Source organism: Saccopteryx bilineata, chromosome X, assembly GCF_036850765.1.
Source record: "Saccopteryx bilineata isolate mSacBil1 chromosome X, mSacBil1_pri_phased_curated, whole genome shotgun sequence".
NCBI lineage: Eukaryota > Metazoa > Chordata > Mammalia > Chiroptera > Emballonuridae > Saccopteryx > Saccopteryx bilineata.
This window is the reverse complement of record NC_089502.1, coordinates 71,119,776-71,143,825: the sequence shown is the minus strand read 5'-3', so window position 1 is coordinate 71,143,825 and position 24,050 is coordinate 71,119,776. Positions and strand designations below refer to the sequence as shown.

The following is a 24,050-nucleotide window of genomic DNA, read 5'->3' as shown; positions in this document are numbered from 1 at the left end:
CGCTGGTTCGAAGCCCTGGGCTTGCCTGGTCAAGGCACATATGGGAGTTGATGCTTCCAGCTCCTCCCCCCTTCTCTCTCTCTGTCTCTCTCTTTCTCCCTCTCTCTCTCCTCTCTAAAATGAATAAAGAAAAAAAAGAAAAAAAGATTTAAAAGAGAATACCTATTATTGATAAAGTGATATTTAAGAACATTTATTTAGAAATTGAATTTAGTGGTGTGACATTGATCAACAAGAATACATAAGTTTTATGTAAACATCTCTATAATATTTGAACTGTTGATTGTGTTGTGTGCTCATCACCCAAAGTTAAATCATTTTCCATCACCATATATTGGTTCCTCTTTACTTCCCTCCCCTACCCCTTCCCCTAACCCTCTCTCCCTGGTAAACACTTCACTTTTATCTATGTCCATGAGTTATTTTTATATCCCACCTATCTGCTAAATCATATAGTTCTTACCTTTTTCTGATTTACTTATTTCATTTAGCATAATGTTCTCAAGGTCCCTCCATGTTGTCCTAAATGGCAACAGGTCATCATTTCTTATGGCTGAGTAGTATTTGATTGTACATATGTACCACATCTTCTTTATCCAATCATCTATTGAGGGGCATTTTGTTTGTTTCCATGTCTTGGCCACTGTGAACAATGCTGTGATGAACATGGGGGTACATGTGTCTTTGTCTGTTTTAGATCTGCTGTTCACAAGTATACATTCTGGTTGTTTGGAGAATAACACTCTGGTTGACCACTTGAATAACTTTATGTTGTCTCAATTTCTTCTTATCCTGACCTATGTAGATAGAAATTAGTGAGAGGCAAAAGGAGAGAAGATACATGTTAGAGTCACCAGGGAAGGGATTAAGGATCATATGGGTGGGTCAAGATCATGCAGTTAGGAAGAGGTAGCTTAGCTCTAGTGTCCCTACACTTATCCATGGCTAAGAGTGCGGTTTTATCTGAGGCTCAGAAGTAGGAGTGAACCTGCCTTTAAGAGACTGAATTTGGCCAGAGAGAAAGGTACCTGCCAGGTTCAAGACAAGAGTTGAATGCATAGACGGGGCTAGATTAAGGAGAGCTTTGAGAGACTGACAGTAGGGAGTTATTGAATTATTATGAACATGGATAGTGGCACCAACAAAGAAGTTTTGGGAAATGCATAGCTAAGGAGTAGCTTCAGGAGGAGAGAGACCTGTAGGCAGCACAAAGGTCAGTAGGGAGGTAACTTGAAGTGATAAGGATATTTGAAGATAAAAGACCATATCTGAGCAAGAGAGACATGTGAAACAAGGGAACAGCAGGCACAGAAGAGTTACTAGAAGTGGGAAAAAATTAGAAGGGGGATGGGGCATTTGGTGATATATATATATATATATATATATATATATATATATATATATATATATATATATATATATATGAGAGTTAGTGAGACAGACTCCCACATGTACCCTGACTGGGATCCACCCAGCAACCCCTGTCTGGAGCCGATGCTCAAGTCAACCAAGCTATTTTTTAGCACCTGAGATTGATGTACTGGGACCAACAGAGCTATCCTCAGTGCCCAGGCTGATGTTTGGGCCAATCCAGTTACTGGCTGCAGGAGCAGAAAAGAGAGATAGAGGGGGAGAGAAGCAGATAGCTGCTTCTCTTGTGTGCCCTGACTTGGAATTGAACCTGGGACATTCATACACTGGGCCGAAGCTTTAATCCATTGAGCCATCTGGCCAGGGCCAAATTTACATGTTTTATTAGAGGTGATAACAAGCCATGTAGTGAAACATGGAAAAGGCAATTAGAGCTATGGGACTGGAAATGAGTGAGAGCAGATATCATGAAAAAGATGATTTCTCTGAGCAGCTACAATGGGAACCTTTGTTCCCATTGACTTTTGAATTGGATAGTCAAGAGCTAAAATTGAAAACCCATTCCTCAGTTTTCTCAGCCAGTCTGAGTGGCCTGTACCTTAACATGTTGCTAGCAATGCCTAAGAAAGTTAGATTCAGGAAGAGACTAGTCATCTCCAAGTTCTCATTTTTCTAAGCAAAAAATGGTAAAAAAAAAAAAAAGAAAAAACACCTCAAAAAACAAAAAAACACATTCTATGGAGCACATAAGAAGGTGGGAAAAATTAGCTGCAATAATGAAATAATGAAATCCCTGTGTTTGCAAAGCTGAAATGTTAGTCTCAATAGAAAGCCAGAACTGGAAGGTACTCAAGAGGTTGTCTGTGTGGTTCAAGTCTGTAGCTTTACTGATAAACTGAGACAGGTAAAGAGACCAGTTTAAGATCACTCAGTGAGATACTTGCAGAGGTTCTTCCAATAGCCAGTCTTTAATGTACACCATGGTACACTCTAGAAATTGTTTTAACAGCCTGGGTCGTACCTTTTCAGAAATGGGGAGGAGTGTTGTCCTTGAACACTTTGGGCAAGATAGATTCTGTTTACAAGGCTGCATTAAATAGATATCTGGTTTATTCAGGGAAGAACATAAAATCACAGCCTATTTTAGATGTGCTTAAAGGGAACTAAGAGATAGATTTTACTCTTGTCCATGCCTACCTTTTGAGGAAGGGTACCTTTTGAGGGGATGAAGGCAGGCACCAGCTAAAAAAGTCAAATAATAAACTTAGAGGAAAAATCCCCTCACATCAGTCTTTGTCCTGCAACGCTTCTCATAGCCAATTGGAACATTTGCTATTCTTCACAACACATTTTTTTTCCTTTTTGAACCTGCCCACCTTCTGCTCCTTGTCATTAAAATCTCATATTTCTGACAACCACACAGGCTAATTAAATAAGTATTTTGGAGTGGTGCTATTCATCTATAGGGCAAGACAAAGAAGAGGAAAACAAGTGATATGACTCTGGAAAACTGGGTGGAGACTGTAATCTCAGAATTTTTTTTCTTTTGGGTTGGCAAGGCTGGCTTTGGGGATGCTTCTTACCTAACCCCAAAGCCTTTATTTCAGACATACCAACCAATGAGAAAGGCATTGTAGACAGGCAGGGAGCTAAACCTATGGAGTGGCATGGGGATCTCTGGGGAGAAAGAGGCATCAGGAGAGGCAAGAGTAAAGCCTTGACTAGGAAGGTCTCCTAAGTCACTGATTTTCAAGCTTTTTATACTTGGGGACCAGTTAAAATAGAAGAATTATTTCCGGGACTGCTAAGGCAGATATCACACTGACCATAAGTGAATTGAACTAAGATTGTTGGGTCTATAATCTTCATACAACATCAGGCTGATTAATTCTTTCTTGGACCACATGAGTTTTCTGACGGACTGATCTGTGGTCTGGTGGTTGAAAAACACTGCTCTAGGGCAGTGGTTCACCAAGTGTTGTTCCTGAAACAGTAGAATACGCATCACCTGCGAAGTGGTTTGAAGTTCAAAACAACCAGGACATGGAAACAATCAAGTCCCACTTCAAATCTACTGAATCAGGGATTTGTGGGGCCTAGCAATGTTTTAACAAGCCCTCACAGTTTTTGAGAATAACTGCTCTAGGTTACTCATAGGTCTTCCTGGAAAGAGAAACCAGCTAGGAGCCCTCTGCCTTCTTGACAGATAGTGTGGGGGATTGGCAAAAACAATGGTATAGAGTAAATCCAGTGAGAGATTCAAATCTGCTCCACCCTACTAGGTGAATGACTGTGCACTACTTGGTCAACATCACAGTTTATCTTTAGTAAAAATGCAGATGTTAATGTTTATCTTTGAGAGTTATAGAGATTGAGAAAGAAAGCCTGTTACCCAATGCCTGGCTTTTTTTTAAGGTGAGAGGAGGGGAGATAGTGAGGCAGACTCCTGCATATGCACTGACCAGGATCTACCAAGCAACCCCATCTGTGTTCAGTGCTCCAGTGCCATGCTATTTTTAGCACCTGAGGATGATGGGCTCCAACAAAGCTATCCTCAGTGCCTGCAGCCATGCTAGAACCAGTTGAGCTACTAGCTGTGGAAGGGGATCAGTGAGAGGAGGGGGAGAGAGGAGGGGGAGAGAGGAGGGGGAGAGAGGAGGGGGAGAGAGGAGGGGGAGAGAGGAGGGAGAAGCAGAGGGTCACTTCTCCTGTGTGTCCTGACTGGGAATTGAACCTAGGATGTCCATATGCCAGGCCAATGCTCTATCTACTGAGCCATGAGCCAGGGCCAGCATGTTTTCAAGTATGTTTCCTTCTTCCCTTTTCTCTTTCTTTCTCCTTGTTTTGCTTTCTTTTTCTGCTTCTTCCCTGTCTTCTTTCCTTCCCCCTGAAAGGTCCCACTAGCCACTCAAAGTTAGCTGCAGATGCATGCCTTGTAAATCAGAAAGTAGAGGTCAAATTTCCAGTGCCTCCAGGGTATTGTGATCATATTTTCAGGTTAAAAGTCAGGGCACATGGGTATGATAATAGATGTATCTATTTGAAGGGTCAGTGAGATAGAATATTTGAAATGAGGATTGTCTTGGAAAATGTATATAAAAAGAAATAGGATCTCATTTCTTCCTATGAATTATATTATGACTCTTCTCTCCCCCATCTTCTTATTCATTTCCAAAAGTGTCTTTGGTGTGGGAGTGAAGAACACTGTGTGTCCCACTCACTGGCAAGTTTGAGCAAGAACCACTTATATTTGGTGCTGTACCTGAAATGTCCTGGTGACTGGGAATCATTTTGTTAGAAGTCACATCAGTGCTGTCCCAAGGCCAAGAGCCATTTGGGTACCTTGCTGGAGTAATCCAGTACTATCTACTGGCTTTATTTTGGGATTGCAGGGTAGAGAGTTAGGAGCAGTGGAAAATTAGAGCTTTGGAAAGGTGGAAGGTTATAAACCAGATTTAAAAATAAAGAATTTAACCCCTGACATAAGTACTTCCAAGTGGCCTTTTCTTGGCTTTCTTCTTTTATAGCTCTGTACCATTTGATAATTTGATCAGCTCCTGCTGCTTGAGACTCTTGTTTTTGGCTTTTGTGAGATTGCACTCCTTGGAATTCTAATTACATGCTGACAGCTTTTTTTGTATTGTTTGTTTCGTTTTGTTTCCCTGTATCTTCTTGTCCTCACCTCTTATTGTTGCTGTTTCCTTAGGTTTCTGACCTTCTTTCTAAGCACTTTCTTTCAGAGCAAACTTCCTTGGTTTCCACAATTTCTTCTGGGCCATTGACTTCTCTAATCTCTCTTAATCTTTAAATCTACCTGCATGTGCTGCTAGGCCCCTACATTAAACATATTAAAGAGAATATTTGTCATATTCTTCCCCCTTCCAAACTAGCATTTTCTTATAATGTACCCTTATTCTTTAATGATCAGCTTTAGGTTTGAACCCTCCCTCCCCCACCACACAGACACACCAAATTAATTTTGACCTTCTCATTTTCTTCAAACTAGATTTAAGAACCTTCAAACAGACTCCAGTCCCCCTTTTCAGCCATCCTTCCACCCCCCAACTGCCCTTTTCAAATTTCACTACGTTTGCCATCAAATCCCACATAGTTCTCACCTATGAGACTTTATTTAACATCATTCCTCTGCCTCAAATGCCCTTCCTGTTCCCTTCTTTATTTGTATGATCCTACTTATTCTTTAAAGCCCATCTTCTGTGCCCCTCAACATTGTTCGAGTTCAGTAGCTACATGTGATCCTTTCTCAGAAGTCTTGTTCTAGGCTAGCATGTACCAGGCACTGTACTAGGCATTAGACATCCAGCACTCAATTTATCCCGTTTACAACTCTGCCGTGAGACAAGTATTGTACTTTTTAGGTCCTAATTACATGCTAACAGTTTTATTTTGGTTGTTTTTTCTGGTTTTCTTGTCTGTTCCTCACTTCCCTTTGTTACTGCTACTTTCTAAAGTAGCAAAGCCCAGAAATGAAGCTAGATTTTGCTTTCCCTTAACTACCTTTACATACTGTTTGAAGGACATTCATTAGAAGAGCCTTTGCTTATTAGATAAGTACTATGGCTGAATCACAGTAAACAGATCCCTACAACCAGTGGGAACTCACTGAATGAGTTTTGGATGTTAAATGGGCCAGCAGAGAAAAATGCATTATTTGTGAAAAAAATGTAGCAAGTTTAAAATCCTGTACATGAAAAGGAGATTTAAAACCCATTCCCAGCCCCAATTTAGTCTACTTTTAAAAGAACTCAGGCCAACCTGACCAAGCAGTGGTGCAGTGGATAGAGCGTCGGACTGGGATGCAGAAGACCCAGGTTCGAAACCCTGAGGTCACCAGCTTGAGCTCAAGCTCATCTGATTTGACCAATGCTCACTAGCTTGAGCCCAAGGTCACTGGCTTGAGCAAGGGATCACTTGGTCTGCTGTGTCCCCTGGTCAAGGCACATACGAGAAAGCAATCAGTGAACAACTAAGATGCCACAACAAAGAATTGATGCTTCTCATCTCTCACCCTTCCTGTCTATCTGTCCTTATTTGTTCCTTTCTCTGTCTCTCTCTGTCTCTGTCACAAAAAAAGAAAGAAAAAAAAGAATTCATACAGTATGGAGGAGCATCAACTTATTCCTGCTTGATTTGTGCCTAGAGAGCACAGGAGCGTTATATACCTAGCAGATCCTTCTGGATTAATCCTCCTCTCATATGCACACATGTCTGTCAACTCTTGGTTGACTGTTCTATAGCTCATGAAGTAAGTGGGGGTATAGAATTATTCTCATTTATTAGGTGAAAGAACAGACCCAGAGGAGCAGTGTTTATAAGAGCAGAAACTCTAGAACCAGACAATGCCTGCATTTTAATTATGGCTTTAGTTCTTATTGGCTGTGCAAATTTGGGCAAATTATTTAACCTCTCTGAGTTTTAGTTTCTTCATCTAATAGTAATAATCTCCTCAAAGGGCTGCTGTGAGGCTTAAATGAGTTAATGTGTGTAAAGTGCTTAGAATAGTGCCTGATATATAAGTATTTTATGTCTCTTAATTTCATCACCATTATCATTATAACTTTAGCAAGTAATAGAGTGAGGTCTTATATCCAGGTGTTCTTTTCAACCTTTTCTATCTATGATATTTATCTTGGGATGAAAAGAGGCCTAAAAAGCTGGCCATCTGGAGACCATAGGCAAGTCACATCTACTATAATATACCTGATTTAAAAAATGAGGCCTGAAGAGTGATGATCTTTTAAGGGCCATATAGTTCTGACTGTCATTGATTCTAAGTAGGCCTTGACAACAGGCTTGCCAGTTGGTTTGTGGCCACTGGGTACTGGATTGGCCTTCTCCATGGCATAGCTGGGCTCTTGGACCTGAGAGCCCAGACAGGCCAGCTGGACTAAATGGGTATAAGTGTGAGGTAACTGCTTCTGAGAGAAGATAAGTATGGAGCTCCTAAAAAGAAAACTCCACTGTAGAAAGAGCACAGGTAGTGGAATGATCCAGAACTGGGCCTTGGGGTCCTCAAACAGCATCACAGATAGCATCCTGAGTAGGTGGTTGGCAATTGGTGTTAACATATTCTTTTTTTAAAGATTTTATTTATTAATTTTATGGGGGTTGCAGAGAGAGAGAGAGAGAGAGAGAGAGAGAGAGAGAGAGAGAGAGAGAGAAAGAAAGAAAGAAAGAAAGAAAGAAAGAAAGAAAGAAGAGCATGAAGCATCAACTCTGTAATAACTGCTTCTCCTATGTGTCTTCACCAGGCAAGCCCAGGGTTTTGAACTAGTGACCTCAGCATTAACAATGAGTAGTAACAGGTCCAGCTCATTCAATAGGGATCAAGTGAACTCCTAGATGTGAGAAAACTTTGTGAGCAGTAAAGCATAAGGTACTTGAAAGGTAGTGTTATAAAAGGTCCTATTGGAAATCTCTTTTACATCCATGCTGAAGGGATCCCCCTATGACTTACTTTCTCTAAAAGGCATACTGACTAGAACCCTAAACAATGAAGGATGCCCCAGGCAGAGGCTGACCAATGTGTGATGTGTTATGTGGCAACTTCATGACCATAAGGTTCTTTTCTGGCTGGTATGTTTGAAGTCAGACCTGTGTGAGAGGATGCACGTTCCACATCCTGTCTCTATGTCTTTGACCTGTTTTGTTATTAGTTTTGTGGAGACATGTTGCCTTGGGGAAACAGTACTTGCTCAAAGCAGACTGATGGAAAAGCTGACTTCTAGAGTAGTGTTTTTCAACCAATGGTCCATGGACCAGTACTGGTCTGCCAAAAATTTTGATCTGGTCTGTGTAATAATTCATGAAGAGTATAGAGTAATTGATCATTGGGTGTATAATCTTTGTATAACAGCAAGATGGTTAACTAACTCTTGCAGACGGGCACAAAATTTCTGGGGGATTGGCAGTTGAAAACAACTATGAGGACATGTTCTGCAATTCAATGCTAGAGAGAGAGTGTTTGAGACCTTTGCCCGCAGGCCATATATTCTTATTCTGGAATCAGTTTCTGCAAATGCCAGGAAGGCTTATGACCCATACTGGCAGGAACCACTTGCGGAAAAAAGAAAACAAGTAATACAGTGGTTAGAATGGTAGCCAGAAAGAGGCAGACTATTTCGCTACCCCATTATCATCACTGCTTAGATGAGTGTCATGAACATGAACGTGTGTATGTTCATGTGACAGAGAGACAGATGTCTTCCTGCTTCTGTGTGAATCCCAGTCCTGTGGGCACAAACTTTAATGGCCATGTTAGGGTTTATGCACAGCCCCAGCCTTGCTGGATGACCCTGAGCTCACCTCTTAACTTTCCTGTTGCTTAGTTTTGCCATTATCAAATGCAAAAATTAATCTATACATCCCTATGTATTTCAGAGGGTGGTTGTACACATTACTGAGTGAATCTGTGCCAAGGTTGCAGTTCTTGTGAGAAAGCATCACAGAAAGCCATATTCTTTCATACCCATGATTTCTCTGGATGGTATCATGTGTGGATGATAACAGGGGGCTGCAGGACTGGGGTCCATTGTGTGAGAGGAATGCCATGGTCCGTAACCTCTGGAGCTGGCATACAGTGGTGTTAAAAATGTACCACCAACTCTCAATTAGTCAGTTACAATGAAGAGGAGGAAAGGGAGAGAAGCACAGAGAATTTGGAGAAAATATGTTTGAGCCTTGTTTCAGTCATTGATTTTAGCCTCTCTACCCATTCCAGAACTTCAGCTGCCTTGAAGCACCAAGGAGAGATGGACTGGTACTTTTCTTCACTGGGGGAGGAGATAATGAGTACCAATAAAAGCATGAGACCTGTGCAATCCATATTCACATTCTGGGTTATACCACTCACTGGTTAATGTAGATTTGACAGTATTATTTCCCCTGTAGTCCAGTGGCACTTGTGCTTCCAGTTCCATCTCTCTCACTCTCACCCTTCACCACTAGTATGTTACTTTTTCCATAAAGTAGTAGAGCTCTGTGGGTGGGGGAAGGGACAAATAAGGTAGCCAGCTGTATGGACTGAAAATATTCTCATTTTGTCTCCTAAGCTGATCACTGGAGATTCCATCGTTAGTGCTGAGGCAGTATGGGATCACGTCACCATGGCCAACCGGGAGTTGGCATTTAAGGCTGGCGACGTCATCAAAGTCTTGGATGCTTCCAACAAGGATTGGTGGTGGGGCCAGATCGACGATGAGGAGGGATGGTTTCCTGCCAGCTTTGTGAGGGTGAGTGTCAGCCTTCACTCTCCTCTCCTGTCTCCCTGGCTGCCTGCTCCTGGCTTTCTCCTACCCAGTGCCTGTTTTCCTGCTCATTTATCTCCTGCTTCTCTCACATTTTACTCCATTGTTCGGTCTCCTACCTAAGACATAGACTTCCTTTCATGTTTTTCCTCCTTTTACTGTTGAGACTGTTCTTTTTTCTCTTGTTTATTTTAACAATCCCCACCTCCTGACCCCTGAGTCTTAGCTATTATGACTTTATGCAGATCATTTCCCTTTTAGCCTTGATGGTTTTTGAAGAACCTTTTAACCCTATATTGCTGTGAACTTTACCTTTCTTATCTTTTTTTTCTGCTTTCTTTCTTGTTCTCTCTCCTCTTTTTTATTCTTTCTGTTTATAGATCTTTCCCCTCCTTCCCTTCCCCTCCTTACTCCTCTGTTCTTCCTTTCTCTCATTTAGGAAAGTGTGAACACCCATGTGTGCTGTCTCAGGATTGTCTTCAGCTATTAATGTAAGAGTGTGGGCTCCCTACTCTTTTAGGGGCTATAGTTTACTGATTGGAATTGTATTTTTTGCAAGAGGCTCAAGTGGCTGAGATCTACGAGGTGCTGCAGGTGCAAAGCAAGCAGCCTGATAGGGCATGTAAAGCCTTTGCCCAATTTACATTGTACCATGAAGAACCTGGCCCTTAACAAAAGGGGCAATTGGGAGGGGGAAACTAAGCAGTTTATGCTTTCTCTGTATTACCAACTAGTAAAGATGGTATAGAGGAAGGGCATTGGGCTGGTTTACCAGCTTTTGGCCATCCTCAGAGTTAAGAGCTAGAATCAACCCTTTCACATTGGGATCTCTGATTTTTTCCCATCCACAAAATGGTCTTGATGATTCTTTTATGCCAGATAATATCACAGTGCGTGAGATAATACACATAAAAGAAGCTTTGTGGCAATCCAAATATTAATGTCACATCACAGTCTTATCACTATCCTTATCACGGCCTATCAACTTTTGTTAGTTTCTTTTGTAAAATAAGGCTAAGACCTGACCCAAACCAAAGATCAGAATGGCTTTGTCCCCTGGAGGATGAAGGGCCTCAATATTAAATTAATGGTAGTGTGACATGAGGGAAGGGGCAGGACATCTGGAATAAGACAACTGAGATGCTATCTCAGTTATATTACCTTCTATCTCTGTGCTTTTGGTAAGACTTCACTTTCCTGAGCCTTAATTTCCTGATTTGAACAATAGGAATAGCAGACTTTTTATAAAGATTAAATGAAATTGCGTATGTGAGTGAATTGTCTAGCACAGTGCTTGGTACATAGTTGGCACTTGGCAAATGCTAAATTGCTTTATCATCATTATCCTCCTCATCGTCACCACCACTACCTTATTAGATCCGAAAAGGTCTATATATCAGGCTGTCCTTCCTTGGAGGATGCAAACCCAGGAACTGTTAACTGGTTGGAACAATTTAGGTGAGCACACTGGTGAAAAGCAGTGAGGTGGACAAAATGATATCTTTTCCCTTCTGTCCTCAGAATTTCCTAGTGAAATATGCAATCCTTTTTTCCTCTATGTATGTGATATCTTTCATCGGACTCTGTAAGTGCCATCTGTTTTCCACCTCCGCCTATCTAGTTGATGAATCAGTCCCAGGGGTATCAGAAAGAGGACATCAGTAACCATGGGCCTTTGGAACTAAGCATGAGGCCCTGTAAGCAGAAAGTTTGTGTGTCTTGGACTGGAAGTTCACCCTCTTTAAAAGAAGGATTAAACTGCACCCAGCAACAATGTCTCCCAAATCCAAATGTATTTCACTTTCACTAAAATGTCATTTAAAAAAATAATTTTATTTAGAAAATTAAATTTAGTGAGGTGACATTGATCAATAAGAGTACAGTGGTCCCTCATCTATTGCAGGGGTTAGGTTCCAGAACTCCCCACAATAGGTGAAAATCCGTGAAGTAGCAACTTTATATTTATTTTATTATTTATATATATATTAGGGCTTTATAAACCCTCTCCACACTCTTATAAACTTTTTCCACACTCTTATTAACCCTCCCACACTCATATAAACACTTCCTATGCTCTTAAACACTTTCTACACTTGTAAACCTATGTAATTTTAACAACATATAAAATTCTATATGGGTACTCACTACTGAATATACTACAACTTGAATGATGAAGATGATGATGAATTAACTGTGCAGTACTGATGACGATGAAGGTGATGGTGATGAGATGAATGTACTACACTACACAGCCAAGGAGAGCATTACAGCTTATTTTACTGCAAAAATAATTAGAATTATAAATATATAAAATACCTATATACTGCAAAATCCCACACTATAGCAAAAAATCAATGACACAAAATTAGACATATATAATTTAAAAATCCATGATACATTGAGACTGCAGAAAGTAAACTGTGATATGGCGAGGGATGACTGTACATAGATTTCAGGTAAATATACTGCTCACAAAAATTAGGGGATATTTCAAAATAAATATGAAATGATAAAATATCCCCTAATTTTTGTGAGCAGTGTATTTCTATAGTATTTGATAAGCAGTAAATCAGGGCATGGGACAAAATGAGTGAGCAAAGCAGAATGGCTCAGGGAGACAAATGGTAGAGGCAAGCTGATGAGCTGACATTGATGCTCCTATAAGTCTAGGAGGAATGTTCCTCTAAGCACATAGCTGCAGCTGCCACTTAGGAACACTAATAGTGACATTTAAGAAGACCACTGGCTGGGCCATACATGCATGATATAGAGTCTAGCCTATTCGTTCTCAGCTATACAATGAAATTAATCACTTGAGTAGCTTAAAATACAAAGAAACACTAAAACCTAGGCTCCAGGCTGGTTAAATCTGAACCTTCAGTATTGACAACTATTGGTCTAAGTAAGCATAGCCCAATAAAAATACAATGTGAGACACAAGTGCAAGCCACATATATAATTAAATTTTTCTACTAATCACACTTTAAAAAGTAGAAAAAAGATAAAAGTGAGATTAATTTTGATATAGTGTATTTAACTCAATATATCCAAAATATTATATAATATATGTAATCACTAAAATTATTAATTACATATTTTACTAAGTCTTTGAAATATGGTGTGATCTATACAGTCTATACAGCAGATCTCAATTTATACTAGTCACATTTCAGATGTTTGTTAGCCATATGTGGTTACTATGTCAGATAGCATAAATTTAGACTAAGGACTAGAATAAAGGCCAGGATTGTTAATGACAGAGCCTAAATCATAACTCAGAACTCCACTATTCTGTCTACTATACCAATGTTTATTGTATGACAAAGTAAGCATTCTATGCCATCTCAGAGTGCATTCAGAATGATAATTTTACTATTATAAAACTTTTTGTTTGTTTTAATAACAGTCTAATGGTCGTCAGATTTCTAAAGGAAAGTACATTGGCAACTAGGGGCTAGCTGTTATGATGTTGCCAGTAAAAGGAAATTGAGATAGGCTACTATTGCATGAATGATGTAAATATTGGCTCCAAGGTAGACTTTTCAATTCTCATGAATTAGTATTAATAGGTAGGTTTACATTTCTAATAAGATTGTGTGATACTCAAGGGATCAAATAATGAAGGTTATGAAAACTCTTTCTAGTAGATATTTTAAGACAAAATTGCTGTTTCCATTCTTTTATATCAGCAATTTTCAACCTTTGTCATCTCATGGCCCACATAAACTAATTACTAAAATTCTGCAGCCCACCAAAATAAAGAAAAAATAGATTTTTTTCTGACTTGACAAAAAACAAACAAACATGTATAATTTTGATTCATTCACACCAGATGACTATTGTTGTGTTGGCTTTTGTCTTTTTTTTTTTTTGGCAAGCTAAGGGAAAAGAAGTCAGTGCCCCTTACTAAATAGTCAGATATGACATATTTTAAAAATTCTTGTGGTACACCAGTGTGCTTGCCGTGGCACACCAGTTTAAAATCGTTGCTCGGTATTGATTTTGTTTGAGGGTTGAGTGGTATTGTGGAAACAGTGCTAACTGTATTAGGAAATTAGAGTCCTGAGTTCTAGTCTTGGCTCTTCCAAACATTTGATATATAATCATGGTCTTTTATTTTTCTCCTTTATTTCTAAAACATTCTGTAGAATCTATGCAACTTCTGACGTACCTAGGTAGGGCATAGAGATAAAAGTCACCCTGAATTACTGATTCTTGATTAGTGCTGAGGTAGTTTGTGGGCAGATGCAATTCTGGTATCCCAAGGCAATTTCCTGGGATACTGTTCCTCCAGGTTATAGGATAGTTGCTTGGTTTCCCCATACTGACCCTGAGCTCAGATTCAGTAGCTCTTGGAGAATATCATCACTAGGTTATTTGGCATATAATATGAAAGTATAGTAGCAAAGGCAAAACCTTCCCCTAGCTCCATACCAACTGGACACTTTTGTAGATCATTGAACAAATTAGTCACTGATGTAGCAAGGCATTCTTTCCCTGCTTTGAAGTCTCATTGCTGTGTGAACATCCCAGCCTTAGGATGATAATCAAGGGTACTTAGTGAGGTATTCTACCTGATGTTAATCAGATTAAATACAGTGTAGAGTCCAAGAAATCCAGATTCTTGTCTCAGGTCTGCTATTAGAAATGCAGCTTAAGTAGCTTCCTGTGTATTATTGAAGCTCAATTTTTCTCTTTGTAAAATGGGGATAACTGAGTCTTGTGAAAAGCCTTTGTAATTTGTGATATATTGGATACTGTTAAATAGGAAATATGATAGCATTATGGCTATTGTTCAAGAAATTTCTTGGTACATGTGTCTTCTACCCAGTCAAATATGTGCCTTCCCTGTTATTCAGAATTCCATTCTGTATGTGTATATATGTATATGTGTGTGTTGGTCAAATAAGTTTGTAAATATATATGTTTGCTCGCTTATAGTTTGCATTGGGTGTGGGGGACAGGCTGTAAGCAGGCAGAGTGGTTATAGCCTAAGGCTTAGTTTTAAGACTAAGCTTTTCCCCACACCCTTGACTGTTGCATGATAGGGGGTGGTGCACTCTTATGAGGAATCCCATTATGCCTCAGATAAGTGACTTTGTATCAGAGACTTCCTTGTTTGTATATTGGATTAAAGGTTTTGATTTCTATACTGTAAAGTGGGGCAGACCAGGAGGTTGCTCTCTCTTGGTTCCTGAGATTAACATTAGAGAGGAGAGCAGAGAAAGGCCACATGGAGGAGAGGAGAAGCAGCCAAGATAGCAGAGTGCTGAAGGAGAAGCCAGTTTGTGCAGAGTTTGTGCAGAGAGAAGGAGATGGGGAACAGAGGTGAATAAGGCTGGTGAGGTAGAAACTGTGATCCTAGGAAACTTGGATAAGTCAGTGGCTTTGGGAGCCCTGAATGGAAAGAGAAGTGTTTTCCCACTGTGTGTATTTCTTGCCTGCTGGGTGCAAGCTAAGATTAAAGGTAATGATCCCACAGTTCTTGGCTCCATTGTTTTATTACCATCTGTCCAAATCTAATGCGAACCTGCATGGGCTAGGCAGCTATGATGGTGGCCATGACTACTGGCCATATAGTGTGTGTTGTCCCTTCTGTACTAGGAACATGGCTTCATAAGAACAATGTAGGAGTTGATGTACCTTCCCAGCAGTTGGTCAGGTTAGGTGAATTACAGCTTATTGAACATCAGTTCCCTTTTCTAGTTGTTGACATCTTTAGCTGCCTTCCTGAAACAGTGTGTGCCAACTGTATTAGGAAATTAGAGGGCTGGCTTCCCTTTGTGGAAGCTGAAAGCAGACTGCTGGGATATGATTGTTTCTGGAAGTAGCAAAGCACACCCCTGTGGTGAGGCCTCCTTTTGAATGTTGGCTCTAACTCCAAATTATTCAGGGATTTTCCTTTGTCACTATATAAAAAGAGACCTTTGTTCTGACTTTGAGTGATCGCCTGGGGAGAGCTTGCTGCCCACTTTGAAAGCAAGCTGTGTACAGAACACATGACATCCTGTTATTGTTAGTGCTTGGCAAGGCCTGCATGACAAGGCATGGCTTAGTCAGAAAGTAAAAATTCTACTCAGGTTTCATCAGCATATGCATGCTTTGTTTTGTCAAATTCCAATTCCGGATTTCTTTAGTTTCAGGCCTGCCTGGAGGGAGGGGAATGAAAGGATGAGCTAATGAGGTCATTACTGTCATCCCTTGCAGTTGTACAGATCAGATGTCACAGAAAATAAACCTCTTCCCTATTAAGGGAAGCCCACTGTTCTAAAGTGTTACTTTTAATTATATACTATCTCTTCTTGGCTGCACTTGGGGAATGCTTTTCACCTGTATGAAATTGTAGACTCACAGCTTTCGAGTAAGAAAGACCTATTTTGACCAGGAGTGACCAAATTAAATGTTTACAGGGACCAGACAGGTCATTTATGAGAGTAAAGCAGTCTGAGTCTGCTAGAAACAGGATTATTTGTATTTACCAGCCTTCATCTCTCAGAATAGTATATCAAACTGGTTTGATGGACCTTCCCAGTGTATCAGAAAAGATTTGGCTTGGCACAACAGCTGTTGAATAGAGGGTAGAGGGACCATTGACACATTGACAGGTAAAACTCCATCTCCAGGTGGTGAGGCTGTTTCTGTGAAGCATCAGTCAGTGGGTACCAGGGAAGATGACATGAAGTGGCCTGAAGATGAAGTTCACCTCAGAGGCCATCGCCTTCTGTTCTTTGAACCACCAGAGTCTAAGTTAAGAGACAGTTTACTCTTGATCTCTGCTGAAGCTACCCATATATACTGCTCACAAAAATTAGGGAATATTTCAAAATGAATATGAAGTGATAAAATATCCCTTATTTTTTGTGAGCAGTGTATTTTGAGTAGGAAGCTCCCAGAGGTATAAATATTCAGGCCCAATACTTACCTTCTTATATATTCCTCTCCCACTGTACCTATGAAACCAGAATGCTCTTTATTAGGAGTCAGAGCCTTTCAGTTTATAATTACAACTTTGCTTTAGAATCCAAACCACTTGAGAAAAAGGAAGGGAGAATTAACTTTATCCTGTTCATATTGAAGTGTAGATAACTGTTATCAAAACTACCTGAGAATGCTTTGAAGGTGGTAAGTGACCATGAAGGAAGTAAAGAAAGGAAGTAAGCAAAGAAAAAAAAGGTGGATAGAAAACAAAGGGGTTTAGAAAGAACATGGGAAGGGAGGGCAGGCAGCACACATTCCTAGCACCTTCATTTGCTTGAAGCCAGCTGGCCCTCCACAGGGATTGTCTCCAAAGGATCCAAGCCCTTTAGGAAATACTTTCAAATCTAGCGGACTGGCCTGAGGGTCAGATGGAACTGACCTCACAGCTTATATCCAGTGCTTGTGAATTGTATGATCTTTAACATATTTCTTCATAACTTTGAACCTTTTATTTTTTTCACATGTAAAATTAGGTCATTGAGCCCTACTTTTTCTGAAATTAGACCCATGGTATTTGAATAGCATGCTGCAGTTGGATAAGGCCTTTCTAGGTATGGTCACAATGTACCCTCTCTCATATAGAAAGTTCTGTTAGCAAAGCCGGGCAGGGAGAATTCAATCCCTGGTTATAGCTGAAAACCAGAGCACAGAAAGTAGTTCTCCAGAGACCCACGTCACTTAGAGTAGTAGTGAAGCCTGAGCTTTGTGGCCCTCAAAATCTAGTACCGTCCCCATTTCCTATGACCTTTGTGGAACCCAAAACAGCTAATTGGTATGAAGGGAAGTGTAAAGCCAGTAGCCACGGCCACCATCACAGCAGCCTGGCCCATGCAGGTTCGCATTGGATTCGGACAGTAAAGAAACAAAGGAGCCAAAAACTGATGAGCCATCATCTTTAATCCTAGCTTGCACCCAGTGGACAAGTAAAACACACACTGGGCTCCAAAACCCACTCACATTCAGTGCTCACAAAGCTACTGACTTATCCGAGTTTCCTAGAATCAAAGGTTTCTAGCTCACCAGATTTATTCACCTCTGTTCCCCATCTCCTTCCTTCTCCCTGCACAAACTGGCTTCTCACTCAGCACTCCGCCATCTTGGCTGCTTCTCCTGGCCTCCTCCACGTGGCCTTTCTCTGCTCTCTGCTTTCTGCTCTCTAATGCTAATCTCAGGAACCAAGAGAGCAAACTCCTGTTCTGCCCCCATTTTATAGTGTAGATTCATAACCTTTAATCCAATATACGAAATAGGGAAGTTTCTAATACAAAGTCACTTATTTGGGGCATGATGGGATTGTACCATCCCACATCAAAATGGGTGGGAAAGGCTTAATCCTAAAACCAAGCCCCAGGCTACAAGGATCCTGCCTGCCCACAGCCCACAGAGACAAACATTAATATCACCTGGACAATGGCCTCCACGTGGGCAGCGCCATCTTTAACAAAGTGAGCAAAATACATTTTACCCACCCAACAGGAAGTTAGCAACTCTGAAGTGTATAGTTCCATTAGTGATTAGGATTCTTCTTCCCCTGAGAGAGAAGCTTGAAGATTGGGTTGAATTTCTTGAGGGGTAGAGACCACATTTAAGGCAGAGGGCTGATCATTGCAGAAGGTAGCTATATAACAAAGAGTCCTTGGTACTGTCATGGCCACCAGCTCATGAGAGCTTGAACCTGGCAGTTCTCTTTTGGCTCCTCCTTGTTTTACAGTTCCAGTATGGCATGATTCTTAGTTTTGGTCTGAGGCCAAAAGAACCCTCATCTAAGCCACACAAGAGCCTATCTAGGGTTCTTTAGCAAGTTTGAATTGCAGATCAGAACCAAATCTTTAATTTAGCTTTTCTGGTTATTAGATCAATGTTTTTCTATGATACTATGCTGCCTAATAAAAGATTTTGCTCTTTTTGAAGATGCTTGGAAATAGGACTTTATGGGCAGAAATATATCCAAACAAGTGGTTTGGATTCTGTAATCTCATTTGTACTAATAATGTATCTTGTGAACCTTTTATTTGCCCCATGGATTATAAAAGATAAGCCTTCAATATTTGTATATTATCAGCACGTTGTTTGTATCAGTGCTCTCAGTCTTTCTCTGTGACTGCTCATGAGCCCTTGCTTAAGGAAGGGCATTCTGGCCTAAGTTTGTGTTTGACTGAACTTGATTTAATTGGGTCCAGCCAAAAGGCCTGGGTTTTTTTTTTAATACTGATTTTAATTTATTGTGTTTATATAGATTCAAGTGTCCCCCCAAATATTTCTCCCCCCACCCCTGTGCTCCCCTCAACATCCCCCTTATCCCCCTTGCACCATCCCCCCATGCCTTCCCCCCCTTCCCTCCAGGATTTGCTTTCCTGCTCTCTATAACACTGTGTTATGTATATATAATTTCACCAATCTCTTTCCCTTCTGTCCAGAGGAGAGGATGGGAGAGGATGATCCCATCCTCTCTTCCCCTTTCCCTCTGGTACCTTTGATCCCGCTGTTGTAGTAATATAAGGTTATAGTAATTAAATATATAGAAATTTAAAAATATGGAAGATATATAAAAATAATTAAAAGGATATTAAAATAATTATTAAATTAAATAAAGTTATGCCGTATGGATAGGAATTAATATAGTGACTTAGTGCCATAACTCTGTAATGTGATAAACAGACTCTGACTTATAAGCAGAGCCCAGTTAGTATGTGTGTGAAGTTATACATAGATAAGAAGTGGCTTGGTGTTATTTACATTAACTTTGTAAATTAATGAAAATAAGAACATCTTAAAAAATGGTTTAATGTAAACATTTCAGTAGATTGACATACACATAGAGGGAATTCCCTGCAAGGAACTCCCAAAAAGGTGGTTTGAGGTGATAATACTGTAGGTTGACACCTGTTAGAAGGTGTTGGCCAGAAAAGGTACTAAAGCTGAGGGTCCCCCTGATGTAGTAGTCTCCCAGACTCCAACATTGATGTGGATTGTCTCCACGCCACTCTGAGCTCTGACCAAAGACAGCCAAAAGGAGCACACGGACGGGGCACCCTTAAGCTATACCCAGGCATGCCAAAAGGATTTGTGAGTAATAAATTGCCTGTGTGATTATTGTAATTAGTTTGAGTGTCAGTCATGTCTTTCCTCTGGTGGCATTTAACAGTAGCATCCTCATAGCAGCCTCAAGAGTAGTCTTGAAGAGGCTGCCAGCCCTGCTGATAAGCAGGAGTGTCCCACTGCACAGGGAAGTCGAATCAGGGACACCTGATTGACGTAGAGCTTGGGCTCTACTGGGACAACCACCTTTGCCTCTATTCTGCTCCTCAGTTCACATTGTTCATTAGATTCCTCAAATGAGTAAGTTAATATGATATTTTTCTATCTCTGCCTGGCTTATTTCACTTAGCATAATAGTCTCCAGGTCCATCCATGTCATTGCAAAAGGTAAGATTTTCTTCTTTTTCATGGCTGTGTAGTATTCTATTGTGTATCTGTAACACAATTTTTTTATTTATTTATTTTTATTTTATTTATTCATTTTTAGAGAGGGGAGAGAGAGAGAGACAGAGAAGGAGATAGAGGAGAGAGAGACAGAGAGGGGGGGAGGAGCTGGAAGCATCAACTCCTATATGTGCCTTGACCAGGTAAGCCCAGGGTTTCGAACCGGCGACCTCAGCATTTCCAGGTCGACGCTTTATCCACTGCGCCACCACAGGTCAGGCTGTAACACAACTTTTTAATCCACTAGACCACTGATGGACACTTGGGCTGTTTCCAAATGTTAAGCCTGGGATCTTTTATCTTTCTTCAAATGTTCTGTAGGCAATGGTTGCTGACTCACAAAGCTAGGGAATTGTAGAGCTTGGGGAGATTGTAGCAGCCATCTAGTTAGCCTCCTTGCTGATGTTTGAACCACTCCAGAATATTTCTGCCTCCCAAGTGGTCATCAAGTCCCTGCTTTTACACTTCCACTGTCAGATGGCTTCCTACCTTTTCACAGGTTATGGCTCAGGTTGTAGTTCAGAACAGCTCTGAGAGAGCCTGTCCTTATGTTGAACTCAAATCTGTCTTTTTGGAGCTTCTACTAAGGGTAATGGTGTACATGGCTAAGAGCATTAGCTGCAGATATTCTTTCTGGGTTAGAATCACAGCCTTCCCATTTATTACCAATATAGCTATGGGCATGTCACTTCAACTTTCTGTGTTGGGGACCAAAATATAAACAGGGTGTTTTTATATCCAGGGGACAGGTGCTGGGCCTAACTACCCATCTCACCTGCCCAGTTAACAAAGAGCTATACCTGATTATTGCTTATCCCACCCATGTTCTCCGGAAGAGGCTAGAAGCTAGTTTCTTATTGGTATAAAGTTAGATCTAAATGGTATGGTGAGGGTTGTCTTTGAGTTGTCTTGGAAACAATTGAATTGTTAATGGACCACGTTTTTTTCCCTGAATAAAGACGCACTTCTGGGGGCTGCCACTGCATCGGCTTAGGAGCAGTAGAGACTGCTCGCTGTGTGGTTCTCCCGAACCCATCTTTATGTATATATCTTTAATTCTCTATCATTTATTTAATTCCATACCTTTTCTCTTTTGAGGACCCCGTAACAGACTTGTCGTGGCTGGACTACGACAATTGGCGCCCATACATGTGGCCATAGAAAAAGGGAAAGCGGAGAGGTAATGGAACTCCCCCAGAAGTGAGCACAAGAAGTAAGTTAAAGCTTTTAGAGAGTGAAGCTTTTAAGTACAGTGTGGAGGGAGAGTATAGTAATAGTTTGGGAGTAAATAACTATGGGAGTACTAGGTTCAAAAGTGAGGAAACTTTTTCTTTTTGTACAAATGTTTTAATTTGAGAATAAGTTGTTTGATCAGAATGAGATAGAAACAGAGGAATGTAAATGTAAGAGCTTGGAGTCTGAGAGTAACTTGGTAGATGGGAATATCACGTCTGTGGCCATCTTAAACTTTGCGGCTCTGCAGCTCTCTGTTCCCAAAGCCTTTGTCTCAGGCCCTTGGAAATCTTGGCTCCAAAGAGCGGAAGGCTGGCTTCCCCAGGCAGGGGCGATGAGCCAAGAACCAGTAAAGTGGCAGGTACAAGGCTGCTCGTGGACTAGGGTTCACGCTGGCCTCGCAGCTTGCCCTGCCCGGTGCCTCCAAGGTGAAGTGAGCAGGCAATAACGGAGGCAGAACCAGTGGCTTCTCAGGTCAGCGGGGCGAAAAAGACACAAATGGGGCGGGTGAGAGCTCTGGCTGGTGCTCAGAATCCACATACAAAAGGTGTGCAGCAGGGAAGGCGCGCCTCAAATACAAGGCTCCCGATGCCGCCAAGTTTCCGGTAGCGCAAGCACGAAAGCCATAGTAGCCACCAGGGCTTGAGTCCTAGTAGCCACCAGTGCGGTTTGGCCATGGTCCCCTTTTGGACGCGCAGGCAGCCACTCGCGTAGGCGGCGAAGAAAGCATGTCCCGCGGGGGGCACACACAGGCAGCAGATGGGACATGTCTCTCGGGTGGCACAGGCCAGGTGCACAGCGCAGCCTCCTTTTCTGGAATGTGCATCTCCTACGAGCTGGAGGTGCAGCAGCAGAGGAAGTGCCTCCAAGCCCCGGGGCCCCAAATCCCTGTGTTTGCGGGGGGTGGCGACTCTATGGCAGGCTGACCTTTATGTGAGGGAGGTTTGGCTCTGCCCTGGAGCCCCAGCCTCAGGAGAGGAGCTGGAAAATATTCCCCTCCCAGATAAGCTAAACCTGCCTTTCAGCGGGGGTTGAAATGGAGGGATTTCGACTGCTGGTTGTAGTAGCTATTAGAATTTATGAATGATTAGAAGACATATGATTTTTAAAGTTGTTATTATCTGATTTTCTTTAGTACATAGAAATAGTTAAGAGTTTGGGAAAATTACAGATTTTTTCCAGTTATTCTCTTTCTTTAAACTCATTTTATTTTTTTACTGTTCTATGCCTGATATGAGAGCAAAGTGAACGCCTGTTTGGATGTGGCTAAACAGAATCTCATAAATGGCCATTTTCGAACCTTTTTGAGAGAGTTCTGTTTCTATCATAATAGCCCTGCATAAAGATCAAGCAGGCCACATTCTAATATCTAAAATCCCAGGTTTCTCTCTGATTTGTCTACCTTGTCTGATCCTTGTTTGTGTTTGGTCTTTGTTTAATGTTGTCTAAATGTGATGTTTTAGTTCTTGCACGCAAAAAATTGGAAATGCCGACTTTAATATTAAAAAAATAAAATGATATCCCTACAAATTTTTAATTTTAATTGCAACAAGTATAGCACGCTCATTTAAATTTAAATAGAATAGCTATCCCACTTTTAGGAATATACCCCAAGGACACCATAGAACGGCTCGAAAAGGAGAAATGCACCCGCATGTTTGTGGCAGCATTGTTCACAATAGCAAAGATCTGGAAACAGCCCAAGTGTCCGTCAGAGGACGAGTGGATTAAAAAACTTTGGTACATATATACTATGGAATACTACTCAGCCATAAGAAATGATGACATCGGATCATTTACAATAACATGGATGGACCTTGACAACATTATACGGAGTGAAATAAGTAAATCAGAAAAAAAACTAAGATGAATCCATACATAGAAGGGACATAAAAATGAGACTCAGAGACATGAACAAGAATGTGATGGCAACAGGGGCAGGGGGTTGGGAGAGGGGGGATGGGGTGAAGAAGGAGAGAGGGGTTAGCGGAGGGGAGGGGCACAAAGAAAACCAGATAGAAGGTGACAGAAGACAATTTAACTTTGCGGGAGGGGTATACAGCACAATCAAATGTCAAAATAATCTAGAGATATTTTCTCTCAACATATGTACCCTGATTTATCAATGTCACTGCATTAAATTTAATAAAAAAAAATTTAAATAGAATAGAATGTGGATCCTAAAGACTTGCTAGTTTTGGCTAAACTGCTTCAAACTTCAGGCTGCTACCGCAGCTGCAGAGCTTGAAGCAGAGTAGATTCACCTAACAAAGGTGTAGATTTTTGTTAATAATATATAGAACATAATGAAAGCCACACTAGAATTTTTCAGCTTTAATGTGCTCTTTAATTTACCTGTTAATTAATTGGGTAGAAATGTTTTATTTTTTTATTTTTTATTTTTTGTATTTTTCTGAAGCTGGAAACGGGAAGAGACAGTCAGACAGACTCCCGCATGCGCCTGACCGGTATCCACCCGGCACGCCCACCAGGGGCGATGCTCTGCCGACCAGGGGGCGATGCTCTGCCCCTCTGGGGCATCGCTCTGCCGCGACCAGAGCCACTCTAGCGCCTGGGGCAGAGGCCAAGGAGCCATCCCCAGCGCCCGGGCCATCTTTGCTCCAGTGGAGCCTTGGCTGTGGGAGGGGAAGAGAGAGACAGAGAGGAAGGAGAGGGGGAGGGGTGGAGAAGGAGATGGGTGCTTCTCCTATGTGCCCT

The 24,050-nt window shown here is 41.2% G+C and overlaps 1 protein-coding gene across 11 annotated transcripts in view; it reads left to right on the top strand.

Annotated features, from left to right (window-relative positions):
• The window catches only part of ARHGEF9 (Cdc42 guanine nucleotide exchange factor 9), a 382,466-nt gene that overhangs the window by 244,544 nt on the left and 113,872 nt on the right, over positions 1–24,050 (top strand). For 7 of the 11 annotated variants that reach the window (XM_066250140.1, XM_066250146.1, XM_066250148.1 and 4 more), the window contains one exon: positions 9,444–9,623. In XM_066250140.1, coding sequence (XP_066106237.1) covers positions 9,444–9,623 — 180 coding nt within the window. Of the gene's footprint in view, positions 1–9,112; positions 9,152–9,443; positions 9,624–24,050 lie in introns of all 11 variants that reach the window. The other 4 variants (XM_066250150.1, XM_066250142.1, XM_066250141.1 and 1 more) reach the window with 1 other exon arrangement.